At 39.0% G+C, this 14,842-nt stretch overlaps 2 protein-coding genes across 3 annotated transcripts; one reads left to right on the plus strand and one right to left on the minus strand.

Annotated features, from left to right (window-relative positions):
• Positions 1 to 260: 260 nt before the first annotated feature.
• Positions 261 to 5,391, minus strand: tardbpa (TAR DNA binding protein a). 2 transcript variants are annotated; one of them, XR_014909074.1, is made up of 7 exons: positions 4,628 to 5,387; positions 3,813 to 3,976; positions 3,554 to 3,694; positions 3,043 to 3,213; positions 2,676 to 2,760; positions 1,701 to 1,847; positions 261 to 863 (listed from the first exon to the last, which is right to left on the minus strand). XR_014909074.1 is itself a non-coding variant. In XM_085393947.1 (5 exons), the coding sequence occupies exons 1-5, from the start codon at positions 4,866 to 4,868 to the stop codon at positions 2,287 to 2,289; spliced, it is 1,191 nt and encodes a 396-aa protein (XP_085250073.1). In that variant the 5' UTR covers positions 4,869 to 5,391; the 3' UTR covers positions 261 to 2,286. The 2 variants fall into 2 exon arrangements, 1 of the variants encoding a protein (XP_085250073.1); XM_085393947.1 differs by having other exon boundaries at positions 261 to 2,760; positions 4,628 to 5,391.
• A 441-nt stretch (positions 5,392 to 5,832) lies between these two features.
• Positions 5,833 to 14,431, plus strand: ciroz (ciliated left-right organizer protein containing ZP-N domains). Its single transcript, XM_085393934.1, has 11 exons — positions 5,833 to 6,969; positions 7,050 to 7,132; positions 7,210 to 7,311; positions 7,402 to 7,526; positions 7,637 to 7,780; positions 7,877 to 7,915; positions 8,046 to 8,183; positions 8,271 to 8,355; positions 10,257 to 10,453; positions 10,590 to 10,707; positions 12,650 to 14,431. The coding sequence occupies exons 1-11, from the start codon at positions 6,938 to 6,940 to the stop codon at positions 13,153 to 13,155; spliced, it is 1,569 nt and encodes a 522-aa protein (XP_085250060.1). The 5' UTR covers positions 5,833 to 6,937; the 3' UTR covers positions 13,156 to 14,431.
• The last annotated feature ends 411 nt before the right edge of the window (positions 14,432 to 14,842 follow it).

Here is a 14,842-nt window from a genome sequence, read left to right on the forward strand (position 1 = left end):
ATCATCAGGAGGAAAATATAAATTACATCCACCAACAAAGACTGTAAAAGTCTGTTTATATAGTCAATCTTCTATATACATTATATATGAGCTAGCTTTCTGCAGGATGCTAGAGCCGTTTTAACAAAAAGACTAAATCTGAATTGTATCCGTGTTTTCAAATAAATCCTAAAAAGAGATATGGATTAAAAGCAAGGAAAACTAGAGATTATGGCCTGAAAAAAAAGTCACATTTTATCTACATTGAGAGACCACAATGATTAAAAACTCCAAACCTTTATTTAACAATGCAATACTAATATGTCAGAATACAATGTGTGAATTGCTGCTGTTCAGTCAGTTAAGTCCCTTTGATGAAAAAAAGAAAAAGGACAGCCAGGTGATACATTTCAGTCACTTAACAATCAAGGTAAACAGAACTAGACAGCTTCCTGCTACACCGATATCATTTTTAACCACATCAAACACCCGACTGGTTAATACTTTGATGTCAGTGACTGTTGGGAGACAAAAGAATAAAGTGTTTACTGACAAACACCCAGTTTTAGAAAGGCAAGACCTGTCTCACAGATTGGGGACCAGACAAAGGAATGATCGCTGCCAAGCAGCAGGTGTTACTTTCGTCCCAACTGTGACATCTTTATGTATGACAAAAAACCCAAAAATACCTTGATTGTCACAGAGTATGGTCCGCTCTAAATTTGGTGGTCCAAGGTTTCTTGCAAGTGAGGTGAAGAAGATCCTTTTCAGGATTAAGGTTCATTGTGGTTTGCACCGGCACACCCAACAAAGGCTTCGTCTTCCACGCAACTGACTCCAACCTTCATTCAGACGAAAACCTGGGCTTTCCGTGTCCGAGGTCCCTATACATGTGAATTAAAGTGTTGGCAGTTCAATTAATGTAAAGTAAGTTAAAAATAATTGACTATCAAGAGGGCATTATACCTAGTCAAATTCAATTTTATTTCAGACTTCCCTTTATTCACAAAACATAGAAAATGCATTCGTAACCACTTCAAACACAAACTTTCAATGGGAACTTGTCAAACATTCACCACATCAACTTCTGAGCTCGCTTTCAAACTTCAGCACTCTTTCAGTGTCCCGCAACCCCACCCACCCACACAGACTTCACTAGCACAAGGTCACATTTTCACACAGAGAGGGTGGTAACAAGGAGAAAGTAAAGCACACAACCAGACACAGCATTCACGTCAAATCAGATAGCAAGAGAAGGCTACAAAAGGATACAAATACTCATAGCACTTGACATTTCACTGTGATTTTAAAGATTTAAGGTTGATAGAAAACAATGAGAGAAAGAGACCGTAGGGATCTCGAGATGCAATAAATGTCCTTGTGATGGGCATGGTGAACACACTCGTACTGGTTTCTTCCTCTCACACTCGCACAAAGCCACAGGTTCTTCTCAACTCTCGCAGGCATTTGTCTCTTTTGAATTAAAAAACAAAACAAACCAAAAGAAAAACAAACAAACAAAAAAAAGAAAAAACTCCGCACCAACAGTCCTACTCACACCGCTTTCTTTCATTTCGCTCTCCCGTTCGCTCACTCTCACTCGGGCCAACACCAATCCCACTCACTGATCTCAAAAAGTGACAACAGCAGACAAAATTTCTATATCCCAAAAATTAAAAAAAAAATTAAAAAGGGGGAGAGGAAAAAAAGACAACACCCACCGTCTAATACAGTATATGCAGAGTGAAGCTGTGTTCTTGGATGACAAAGCATTTACACATGGGAGGAGGGGAAATGATACTGAGATCTGTCGAACATTGCTGCCAATGAGGCGCTTCCTCCCGGGAAATTGGGAAAGAGTTGGTGAACTGCAGAAGAGATTTCCATGAAGGCGTTTCCAAAAGATGTCAAACAAAAACAAAGATAAAATCAAATGCATACATACATATATATATACTTATATGTAATTATAGAAAGCCCATCATTTCACAAGAGGCAATCAGGGGGCTCTTGAGATACTCGTGCATGTTTATAAATTATTTTATCCTGCATGCACAGTAAATTTGTGTAACATATTCTCAAAAAACAAAACCAGGTAGTGTGGCAGCTTCCACTAACAAACTACACTTCTCACCCATTCAATGCATGACTACGTAAGTCACACACAAGTATAAATTTCCTCTTTAACAAAATAAAAGGCAGTGTATTTTTTCTTTTTTAAATAACATAATATCTAAGCCATTCCCCCTCATATGTATACTTACCAGGTCAGCCTTATAGCAACAGAAAGAGTTAGCTCGTAGCTATCTACATTCCCCAACTAGAAGATTTAGACTCCATAGATGCACCAAAGCCAGAGCTGAAGCCGCTGCTGGAGGCCGTGTTAGTGCCTGGAGCCCAACCAAGGCTAGCTGAGTTTGGGCTGCTGTAACTGGTGCTCGCAGAGCTATAGGTCTGGTCTCTGGTTGTAGTGGCTGTGCCTGCCGTTGTGGTCAGACCCTGCTGGTTAGCCAGCATGCCCATCATTCCCCAACTGCTCTGCAGCGCTGCCTGAGCAGCCGCGACCATGGCTGGGTTTAGACCCAGAGCCCCGAAGTTAACCCCTCCGCTACCGCTGCCTAGTCCACCGCGATTACTGCCATAGCCCTGATTGAACCCACCAGCCCCAAAACGCCCTCGATCCATCATTTGCCTACTATTATTGTGTTTGGGCTCAGCATTGGAGATGTGCACACTGACACCCTTGATGATCAGGTCCTCTCCGCACAGAGCTTGGGCAACCTGAGAAAGAAATGAGTTACTAAGTCTGTGTATCTCTTTTTTCTTACAGGTAAATAAATACTCCGTACACTATAAATACCAGGTATCATGAGGTATTTACAGTATAAATCTGTAATTGAGCTCTCATGTTTTCCACTACTACACCAAACTTATATGCATATAATTACTGATATTAAAGATTTGTTTTTGTTTTATCTAAACATACATATTAGGTCTTTCTCACTCTTCCTGTATAATACCATCTACTCATATTCAAAGGCCGTCATTTAAGGTCACTCTTACCTGGTCATCAGCAAATGTGACAAAAGCAAACGCCCGGAAAGGTTTGGGAATGAAGACGTCTGTGACTTCACCATACTGCATGAAGTACTGCCTCAGATCATCGGTTGTCATGTCCTCTGTGCAGCGACCAACAAAGATTTTACGGCTGCGCATCGGCTCATCGGGACATGCCTGAAAGGAAGAACGGGCACCACCATTTCATTTTAAGTCACGCTGCTCAACAATCCAGATTCAGTTTTACAAAAGCTAATCAACATTTGTAACCTGTGTTAAACGTTTTTTTAAAAATCCACTGCAATGACTTTAAAACGCCTGCTTGTAAGTGTGGAAACCCAATCCTTATCTGAAGTGAATGTATGTGAACGTGTGACACAGATCAACAAGCAGTAACAGGTGCTGTAAGCCTACATATAAACCTAAAAATGAATTTATACCAAACCTTATTCACTGAAGAAATCAATTTCTACCAAAGCACTTCTTTGAGACACGGTAAAAATTGTGCCCAACCCACCTTTGAATTGGGAAGTTTACAGTCACACCATCTCCCGTCAATCATGTGTCTCTGAGCGATGACTTTGGTTTGCGTCTCGTAGTCGGTGAACCGGACGAACCCAAAACCTTTTGAATTGCCAGTTTTTGCATCTCTCTTCACCTGAAAATGGGCGAGGTGAGCAAATTCATTAGTACACAAACAAAAGTCATACCCTTGTTGCGCTCAATGTCTAGAAAAGAACTGAGAAAACATTCACAGTCACATGACACATCAATACCTGCACCATGATGACCTCTCCAAAGGTACTGAAATAATCCTTGAGGTCTTGTTCTGTTGTTTTCCATGGCAACCCGAGGACAATAAGATCCGATGTCTTCTGAAAGCCCCTTTTAATTTTCACAACTGTGGCAGCGTCTATTTCTTCCATCTTTCTTTTGTTATCTATGAAGAATAAATAAATCATGCCAGTGAGAAAAAAAGCAATCAAAAACCCTTGTCTTATACATTTACAAAGCTCCCCTAAATTAAAAAAAAAAAACAAAAACAAACAAAAAACCGAAATACAACTGTGTTTACTATTTCAATAACATGTTGCCATAACAGCATCAACTAATCTGTTATAATTTTCCACAGTTGTCACAACCTTGCTGCAGGATTTGATCACATTCAGTAAGCAAGCTATTAAATACAGAGCTTTAATCCAGTTCAGTCACCTGCCTCACAATGTTTTTTTGTTGGTGTCATTTGTGTTTTTTTTTAGACCAATCTAATACAGTAATCTCTCTTTAAGGTATCTTTTGGAGGCTCCAATTTGTGATGCTGCTGAATTTTGTAATATAATACTACTGTACAGTCACAAACATTTTTATACGAGTTAAAATACAGCGCAGGTGTTGGGCAAAGCAGCTTCACTACAATATGAACAACACCTTTATGTTCAAATTTGGACCAATCCCGAGCATTAAAGCGTTAATTGTAATACGATGTATTGGTACTTTTAACTAGTTATAGTCAAAACAACTTAACAGGCAGTTTGTGGGCAGGGTTGTCAATTTGCTTACAAGTTTATAACGACACAAACACCTGGCATACCTTTGGGGTAATTGACAATGTACACTAGGTTTCCCCAGTCGTTCTCCGGTGGGTGCAGGACACCCTCCACAAGCCGGACTCCCCTCATGCACTGGGTCTCTGGGTTTCTGTATCGCAGCCCGCAAGCCCCTGGAAACTGCGCTGCTACAGATGACAGCAAAACAGTGCCATCGTCCTCTGACGGGATCTCCATGGGTTCTTCATTTTCTTCCTCAGCCACCCGAATGTAAAGCTCTGACATGGTGTCCAGGATGGCTGAGCTCTGGTCCAAGCACGGTCAGCTGAGAGAGCTCAAGTTATCAGTAAACACCGGAGTGGTGCGAGCGGATCTGCCCCTGGCTTTTAGTTTACTTCTGTTAACTGTGCGCGAAGCTAATGTAACACAAGCGCAGACACGCGAACTGCGTGAAACAGTCACTCTGCGACTCTTTCGCGTTTAACAGCTGGTGGCATGAAAGCCGGGACGCTTTCTTTGCCAGAAATGACACTCGTAAACAAGTTAGCCAGCTAGCCACTGAGCTAGCACACTCAAGTCAGCTCGAAAAATGAATGGCCGTCCAGTTTTACAACGCGCTGCCAACAAATACACGACTCCTCCTCGTGTTTACGAGCGCGTGGCCGAAAACTGTACGTCAATAACAACTTCGACGAGTTATCGACTTCGACGCAATTTCACCACCAAAGCGAGTATATCAATACAGCTGCACGCGGCTAACCTCTTTTAACCTCAAGCTAGCTAACAAAATGGCTGCTGATGCTCACCTTGTAAAGATGACATCATCGACTTGGGAGGGTGCACTCTTATTTGTGGGGCTGCCAAAAAATTAATTTGAAAACGTTTTCTGAATAGATTAATTTTTGACTATCAATTGCCAGTTACCGTTTGTGAATTTAAGTTAAACCTAATCTTCCTTATTATTTTACATTCATCAAGTGTCGTAACTTGTTTGTGCCAAGGATAATGCTCCCGAGTTACCCTTTGAAGTCTCACAGGAAGCTAGGAGCCCAAACAAAAGGTGTGTAATGTTTTGAAGAAATTAAAAAAAAAAGAAAAGCCCGACCGATGTTTTGGTAAGCCAGTATTATTGCCCGATATTGGAGACAGAGACAGAGACTAAAACTTCCGGTCTTCGTGGTAATTTTTAAAGCACATCACTGACACAATAATAAACAATAAGATAAGATAAGATAAGATAAGATAAGATAAGATAAGATAGAACTTTATTAATCCCTCGGGTGGGTTCCTCTGGGAAATTCGACTTCCAAAAAAAGCACAGCAACGACCAAAGTTACAGTTACAGAACTGTTATATATATACACACACACACACACACACACACACACACACACACACACACACACACACACACACACACACACACACACACATATATAAATACAGAGACAAATATAAATAAAATATACAAAGGGGATAAATAGAATAAATAGGAATAAAAAATAAAAATACAAGTGAATTGCACATTTCAAGTATTGAAATGTGCAATAGGAACCAAATCTAATCGTTTTCAATGTTAAGTAACTCTAACTGTATTTACAATTCGTTTTTTAGAATTTTTTTTATTTAACTCCCTAACAATCTGTACATAAAACCCTGTACCCTGACATAAATGAATGAACAAAATGTTTTCGAAATGCATACAAACAGAATTTACAGGATAGAGGGAAATAGCTGCAGAAAATTAATAAAATATGTGCAAACATCCATGCAAATACAGTTTGTAAGGCAAACACTGAGCATGCACAATTCTTATGAGCTTGAAAGTCAACATTTGGTATGACAACCTTTATTCTGCAACACAGAATAAGCCAAAAAAAAAAAAAGACGTTTTTTTGGCTAACAGCAGTTTGAGAATCAACTTGTCAGGGTAAAATACCATTTCTACCTGCTAAATTCAACCAATAAAATGATCATGTGTTTTTGCAACAGGCTGCTAGTAACAAAGTGCCTAAAGACGCAATTTAATAGAAGGTAAAGTAAAATGAGATTTTATTACAGGGGCAACAATCTCTGCATCGATGTCAAGAAAGCAATAAAGGTTAATAAAAGGAGGTCACTGGAAGTGAAAGGGGTAATTCATGATGGATGACAAACACAAAAGGACACAATCCTGTAAAGTTTATTTTCACACATGCTCAAAACAGCAATTGTTCTTTTATTTTTAAGCTTTTTTTCTCACTTGCCTTTTAACAAAGCAAAGTAAACACACCTGTGCTTTAACCTATCCAGGCCAGTGACACCACCTCTCACCTACAAATAAGACTATCCACAGACGTTTCCATCACTTCACCATGGATCACATCAGAGTAGGCATCCTTGCTATGTGAGTAACAGCGATATGTATAAATGTTATATCTACATCGTCTTTCAAATATAAGCTCCATTCGATGCTCTTTTCTACAGTTTTTTGCAGTGTTTTATCACAAAGAGCGCATTTTTCATTCAGAAACAAGAATGGATTCAAACTTCTGCAGCAAGATTAACAGGTGAACATTTATTCACTTATGAGCTAAAGCTGTTATGTTCCTAGTGTTTGTGAGAAATCTACCTGCTGCAATTTCAGAAGAAGATGTGGTTTGCTTTCCTGAATACATGGAGATGTGGATGCACAGTGCAAGAATTGAGGAGTTCAGGGTCTGGCTGTCGAGGGCGCTAAGTATCCAAGGTATATCTTTATGACAAGATAAATGACTTTAAAAAGCATTCATTTAATGTTGAACATGTCATTTCTGAACCACTGCTTGCTTTTCACAAGCCAACCTTGCATCTCTGGACCACCTGAATCTCCAGCTGTCTGCCTGTGGATTCTCACTGCAAAACGACCCCGACGATAACTACGTTTTTAGAGTCAGCTACACCGGGTGTTTTGTTCGGCAGCAGGTTTGGCATTCTTTTCTGAAATATGCAATCCATATCTACAACCTCAAATCTTTTAGCCTTGCACTTGGGCTTGGTGGTGATAATGATCTGTGTTTATATTGACTTTTCAGAATGGCTTTAATGTCTTAACATTAAATTTGGTGCGGAGGATGAATCGATTTGGAAGCCAGCATCACAGTTTCACAATGAAGTGCCCTGTGATGTCTGTGGTGCAAAGCAGAGAGCAAATCCGCTGTGACCCTGAATATGTTCAGGTAACAATGAACATTTTGCCACATTTCAACCTAACTGTATTTATATATTAGGATTGGTTTGCTTTGTTACTAGAAATAATTTGTGTGTGCCCTCAGGTGATCAGAGAAATTCCCTATGGAAACTGGGATAATGAGGTAGTAATTACATTCAGTGCCTGGAATTCTGATTACCTTCTAAATGATCACAATTTTGTCTGTAGATGTTTAATGTTTGGAAAGCAAGTCTAACTTTTTGTTTGTATTTATTGTCTGATTTTTGCTGCAGCTGCAGTGGTCGCTGTGTCTGGACGATCACCTCCTTGTAGCTCTGGAAGATGCCAGCTTGATTCAGATGAACATTGATGTGAATGTAACAGACATAAGAGTTCAGGGCAGGAGGAGGGAGATCTTAAGGCCTGTCAACGTGAGACTTCACACAGCATTATGCCACCTAGTGACTATTGTTAGTATTACAACTGAAATGTACTCAATTACTGTTTGGTTAATACAGATAATGGAAAATGAAGGGGAATTTTTGGATTTGAAGCTGGTCAGAGACAGATATGCCTACAGTATGGAAGCAACTTGTCCAAAAGGTGGGTAACAAGGACAGAATTGGAGCTGGAAGTTATTTTTCCTTTAAAAAAAAATAAATTAACCAACAACAATAGTGAGTGTTTGAGTTTAATTAGAGCAGGGGTGTCAAACACAAGGCCTGGGGGCCAGAAGCAGCCTGGCACAGACTCCAGTCGGGCCCACTGGGTGGCTTTGGAAAACGTAAAAGAGGGCATAAATGTTGGACTTTTAACAGTATTTTCATCTGTGTTACAGCTTTTACAGTTCAACAGCTACAATTTTTCACTATCTATTATAGAAATATAGTATGTTTTTTTTGCAGTTTAAGAAGAAGGTTAATATTCTGTAAAATAACAAAAACCTGTCACTGTGCTGACCTTTACATCAGTAAAAATCACTTGGGCTATTTTTTGTTTAATGTTGATAAAAACATGTGGGGTGGGGACATTTGCTCTTTTTCTCTCTTCTAAAGAGAACGGATCAGTTATAAAAATGTTAAAAATACTTAAATGTAAAAGTCCTGAATCCAAAGCCAAAATATTCTTAACTCCAAAGTATTCACAGTAGTTGTGTATGTGGTCATAGTTTGAACTAAAGCTACAAAGTTTCAGCTTGGTCCAGTGGATTCAAGGTCAGATCCAAAGGGTCAAATGTTCAACATTAACTGAACAAAGTAACATGATTTTAAACACGAGGATTGTTGCAGTCAATGACTGGGTAAAATCTAGAGCCCATGGAGCTCTCTAAGTGCTGTGTTTCCTCCAGTGAGATGCTAGGCCAGGTCTTCAGTTGCTGCTTGTTTGTGGGTCTTTCTGCCTTCAGTTTTGTATTTCTTAACTAAAAAACATGCTGCGTTGGGTTGAGATCAGGTGACTGACTTGACCATTGAAGAATATCAGATTTCTTTCCATTGAGAAACTCTTGGGTTACTTTGCATCATTATCAATCCACAGTTCATCCTCATACTTCTATCAGGAGTCACATCATCAGAAAATACTCATGATTCAGTGTCCGTGGCAGTCATACACATCCATACCAAAACACTGCCTCGACCTGTTACCTCTGATTCTGCATAATGTTCCTATTCTCATCATTCTGGTACAGGTTTACCAGAATGATGAGAATAGGAACAGTATGAGAAGTTTACCAAATCTTGATTTTACCAGAACCATGCAGGCTTTTTTAGATGTTTTCTGACAAAGTCTAATCCAGACTTCTTCTTGAGGTTAACCAGTGGTTAGCACCTTGTTGTAAATCCTCTGTATTTACATTAATGACGGTTCCTCTTGATTGTGGACTTTAACAATGACAAGCTTACCTCTTTGAGACTCATTCCTGAGTTCATTAGATGTAATGAAGCTGCTTTTCTTTGAACAATGTAAATGTAATGCACTTCTGTGGTCAACCACTTTAGTTGTCAGGCTCTTTGAACAATAAGGAAATAGGCCACGAAACGCTTTACCGGTCCACTGTCCGATAACTTTTGAGCATCTGAAAGTAGGAGACTGTATATAACAATGGCTGATTTCCAAAACATATTGTGCAATATTTTTGTTAAACCATTTGAAAGTTTGCACTTTACCCACATGGTGATTGTTTGGTTTATAATCCACTGTGATGGTGCAGAGAAGCAAAATTTAAAAAACACTTATGATTGTCCAAAAATGTATCAACCTCATTGTATATCTCATTATATATATATATATATATATATATATATATATATATATATATATATATATATATATATATATATATATATATATATATATATATATATATATGTTAAAAAAATATAGAGCAAATGTGCAAATGTAATCAAATAGAAATTGGCAACAAGTGAAAATACTTATAAACAGATACATCAAATATAATTACTTGTTACTAACTAACCACATTAACACATCTTATTTTATTTCAGTGAATGCATCCACGGCAGACAAGACTGTGCTGCACATCCTCAAACGCCGAATGGGTTTGACCAGAAGAGGCACCTATCACAATGAAACACTGACACTCAGTGACCTGTCAGTTAACCAGACAGTTACTTTCACAGTGCATGAGACGAGTGAATTTGTAACTCTGTCCATTCCCACAGCCAGAATACTCCAGACAAAGGTTAGTGCTGAAACACAAACCTGTATGACTCCAAATAGTAGTGCATGGCTGTCAAAGCATACACTAACATGAGTAAACTGTGCGGCTTTGAGGATTCATTAAAGAGTAACACATCTAACCCAGGTTTATTTTACAGCCCTGCACAGATGACAACCGGCTCCTGCAGCCGTTCTACAGGGTGGATGCTGTGCTCACCTTCAGAGAGACAAATCACAAAATGCACTGGACCATGGAGAGCACGCTGCCATGCATAGGTGAGTTTTCTGCTGATGAGCACAGTAAAAACTAAAGAGGTGATCAATTATTGGATGTTTTCTTGACCATGGCATTTAATGTAGTCACACCAGGCACTTCTTGTTTGTTGCTCAGCCAGACGCTTAATGTTTCAATCCTGCTAATGAAAACACTCCAATATACACACATCAGACACTTTATTAGGTACACATTGTCTGTACAGGGTTGGATCCTCTTTTGGATGCCAGTCTAGGTTCATCTCTGACCCATGGCCCTACGCTCTCTCTTCACATTTCCCACTCTTCATTGCACCCCTCCAAAAGAATGTTTAAAAAATTAAATAAAAATAATATCACATAGCAATAATCAGTCATATCAATATCAATAGCACTCATTTTAAAATCCCTCCTTCAACAATTATTTTCAGTGGAACAATTTCTAGATATATCACAGTGTGATTGCACATTTTCAGCATATGAGTGTTAAAAATGTTTCAATCTCTTAAAAAAACACCAAGAAAAACTACTCACCCATCACCACTTCATCTTTCGAGCCACTGAAGTCTAAAGTCCTGGCTGTATATTCATCCTGCTCTCTTCTCTCCTTCTTCTTTTAAGGACCACTTTTTTCCTTTGGCTCACTAAATATAATTTAAAATGCCGCTGCACTGATTTACTACTGTATAAGACACCTGCAGAAAATTAAATGGATAAATATTTAACATCAACAGCTTTTGCACACATTTTCCACGAATAACAGGGAGCAAGGTCAGGAAGTACAAGTCATATATTTGCTAGCATACCCCTCTGCTATCAGAACCCTTCAGAAAAGATGCCTCTTTGAATCAGTGGAGAGTAAAAATGATTGCGTAAATATTTGCAGCTAAAATGCAGTTCATGAGGGAACTACATACTGCATGCATACAGTTAGGCTTTGGGTCACAAGCTAGAACCAGGACTTGAACTTACAGTGTGACTTATAATCTGTCCACTTTAATGTTATGGTGTCACTGATTCTGTGTAATATAAATTGAGGGATGTGCTCGATTGATATCGGTGTTAGCTTCTCCTGCTTTCTGGTTCTGGGGCATTTTTTTGGCTGCCGTGTTGAAAGTTTTGCCTTTGCAGCCACAGTTACCTGTTCTTAGCTGATAGGAGTGGCACTTCCTGTAGTTTTCTACTGCTGTAGCCCGTCTGCCTCAAGGTTTGAGGTGTTATGTGTTCAGAAGTGCTTTTCTGCATACCTAGGTTACAACCAACTGTTATTTGTCCATTCTTCTCTCTTTTTTGGACCATTCTGTGTAAACCCCATGAACATGAACATGAACATGAACAACTACGCCACGTTCAAAGTCACTTAAATCACATTCGTCCCCATTCTAATGATTTGGTTTGAACCTAATCAGGTCACACTAAAGATGGCTACACAGCTACATTCACTGGCTGATTAGATATTTGCTTTAACAAGCAGGTGTACTTAACAAAGTGCCTGGAGTGTATAGGGACACAACATGCTTCTGAAATTGGATCCAAGATATATATATATTTTTTCAAAATATGTCGTAACAATGCAATAAAGAGATCTTAACTGGATGATTGGATGCATCCCTGTGGACAGTTATTGTGAGCCTGCAGTTCCACTTCTTATAGTGTTTTGTTAATATGAAAATGTTAAAACATGGGGAAAAAAAGATCCTTAATAGATATATTTTAAGATTTCTAAAATAGTTTTGTGTCAGTTAAGCTACTGCTGAGAATGTAGAAATAATTGTTTTAAAAAATGTGGCTTCAAATTTTCACATCGCACTCGTGTAACTTCATTATTAAACCTGTGTTTGCTGCATTGTCACAAATCATGTTTTTTCACAATCCCTGTAAGCCAGAATTCACTGCACCAGTCATTAAATTGTGGCATTGTTTTTGTTTAATCTCACCTTTGTTGAAATCACCATTATCTCCACAGCGGCACCTAAAAACACATCATCACATGTCACATCTTCTCCTGGCCCAAACAACATAAGCCCGTCCACACTCGACTCTACACGTGAGACTGTAACTACGGACGAGCCTTTGCCCGACCTCGTCACCATCCCAGAAGAAAACCTAAAAGAGAGAGATTCGTTCAAGCCTGCAAAGTTTCCCACAACTAACCTTCCTCACATGCTGAGAGAGGGCCGCAGTTTTAATATCCACGCTGACGAGATAATAAGGGATGATGTGTCTTCTTCAGTGTTGGATAATGGCACCAGTATCGACATTAATACGAATACAACTAGTTTATTTGATTTTCTACATGCAGCTACAAATGTTTCAGTAGAGTCAGACTTGCTTACGTCAGCAGCCACAGCCCAAACACCACATATGTCTCTTACTACGCTGGCTCAGCCTGATGAAGAGTACCAGGAATTCAACACAAGCAGTAGGAATGAACAACAGCAAAAGGAGAAAAAACTGCAGTGGATTTGGTAGGATTAGATTTATTTATTTAGTTAAGTGAAATGATTCTTCAAGTAATATATCTTAATTACTTTAAGGCCTATTTTACTCCTTTTCCTTTTAAACCCAACTGGTACCACATACATCTGTTTGCAGTCATGAAAGGTGACGCAGTGGTCAGTGAAGGCTGATTATACAGTGCAAGCAGAATTACCGTCAGACCTCTGCCAGCTATTGCCTCAGGGTGGACATTATCCAGACTCAGACAAAGGCAGGCGTTAAATAAACACGTCTCTTTCCGAGCAGCAAAACAGGCTGATGAAGAGAAGACCTCGTGTTAGCTGATGCCACCTTTCAGAGCAACTTGAACTCAAATCACAGAAAGTCATAATAAAAGCTCACAGATTGCTTGTCAGCGGTCATTCTAAGATTCTTAGATGGTAGAATCAATTTTATGTGTTAAAAACTGTTTTCTTTTCAACAACAGATCAAATTTAGCTTCTGATTTACTGTAATGTCAGCTGTAGCTGTCGCTCCCCTCGTTGCAGTACGCTAAACCAACAGCAGAGGGCACTCTCCAACATGTTTTCAGTAGGCTCCTGATAGGTCACAGCCTGCCTCCAGATGCTCTTTTCCAAATTAAGCAGTTTGACTTTTTTTTTTAAATTTTTGTTTTTTAAAGTAAACCTAGATTCAGTGCTAGTTGTTTTTGTGTGTGTGCACAATTAAATGAACTTTATTCATCATAAGATAACTCTTGAAAATCCAATATGCAGTATAGAAAGGGGGGGTTAAATTTATTCACTTGAGTGCTTTAAATGTAACACCCATACAGAATTACTGGTATAGATCAAAATAGCTGAAGAGGTTTCGTTTTTGTCCCACTGCTTTTTTTTTTTCCACCTTTGTTATTGTGACCTCCCGGTATGCACCAAAGCGTCTCTAAATGATAACCGTGCGGTGTTGCGCAGTTACATGCATCATATACAACGATCTGTGGGGCAGAAAATCTAAACTTCCTTGTGCCTTTGGTTCCCATCTGCTCAGTGAACTTATGAGCAGGAAATGGAATAAGTGGTGCAAAAAGCATGCCAACATCCCCGGTTCTTTCATGTGGCCTCTCTCGGCCATTAGCCTATCTGTATCGACTGTTAACTGTCTTTACAAAGTTAAAAATCCCTTTCATGTTTCACTGTTTCTTTTTTGTTTTAATTTCAGTCAGAGCATATGGTTTGCACATCTGGGATATGCTAAGCGTGGTGGCACCCCCCCCCCCCCCCCTCCCCCCAATACACACACATATACACACGAACACACACACACAGACTCTGTGAAGTGATCCATATATGGTCTTCATTGTTATTGCTCATAATCACTCATAATTATTATAAACAAGTTCTTTCATGATTGGTCGCTTTGAGTTTGCTGTCTGAAGATGCTTAATAGTGTGAACTTTCAGGATTATATACATATATATATATATATATATATATGTATAAAACAAAACATGTGAGTAAAGTAGGCGAAACTTTCCCTCATTTAATACAGAAGTGTGAAACCTTACAGAGACATAAATTTACCATCTCTGACTATTCTGAGCCTCCTTGCATGACCGCTTGTCCACAATTTTTTAAGCAAGACACATGCTGTGGAGCAAATTCTTTATTTCTCCTTATTTGAGCTACAAAAATGACATTTTTCTAGTTCAGACCTTTAAAAG

Source organism: Rhamphochromis longiceps, linkage group LG20 (genome assembly GCF_057381845.1).
Source record: "Rhamphochromis longiceps isolate RC_006_pf linkage group LG20, R_longiceps_female_GT1.1, whole genome shotgun sequence".
Classification (NCBI taxonomy): Eukaryota; Metazoa; Chordata; class Actinopteri; order Cichliformes; family Cichlidae; genus Rhamphochromis; species Rhamphochromis longiceps.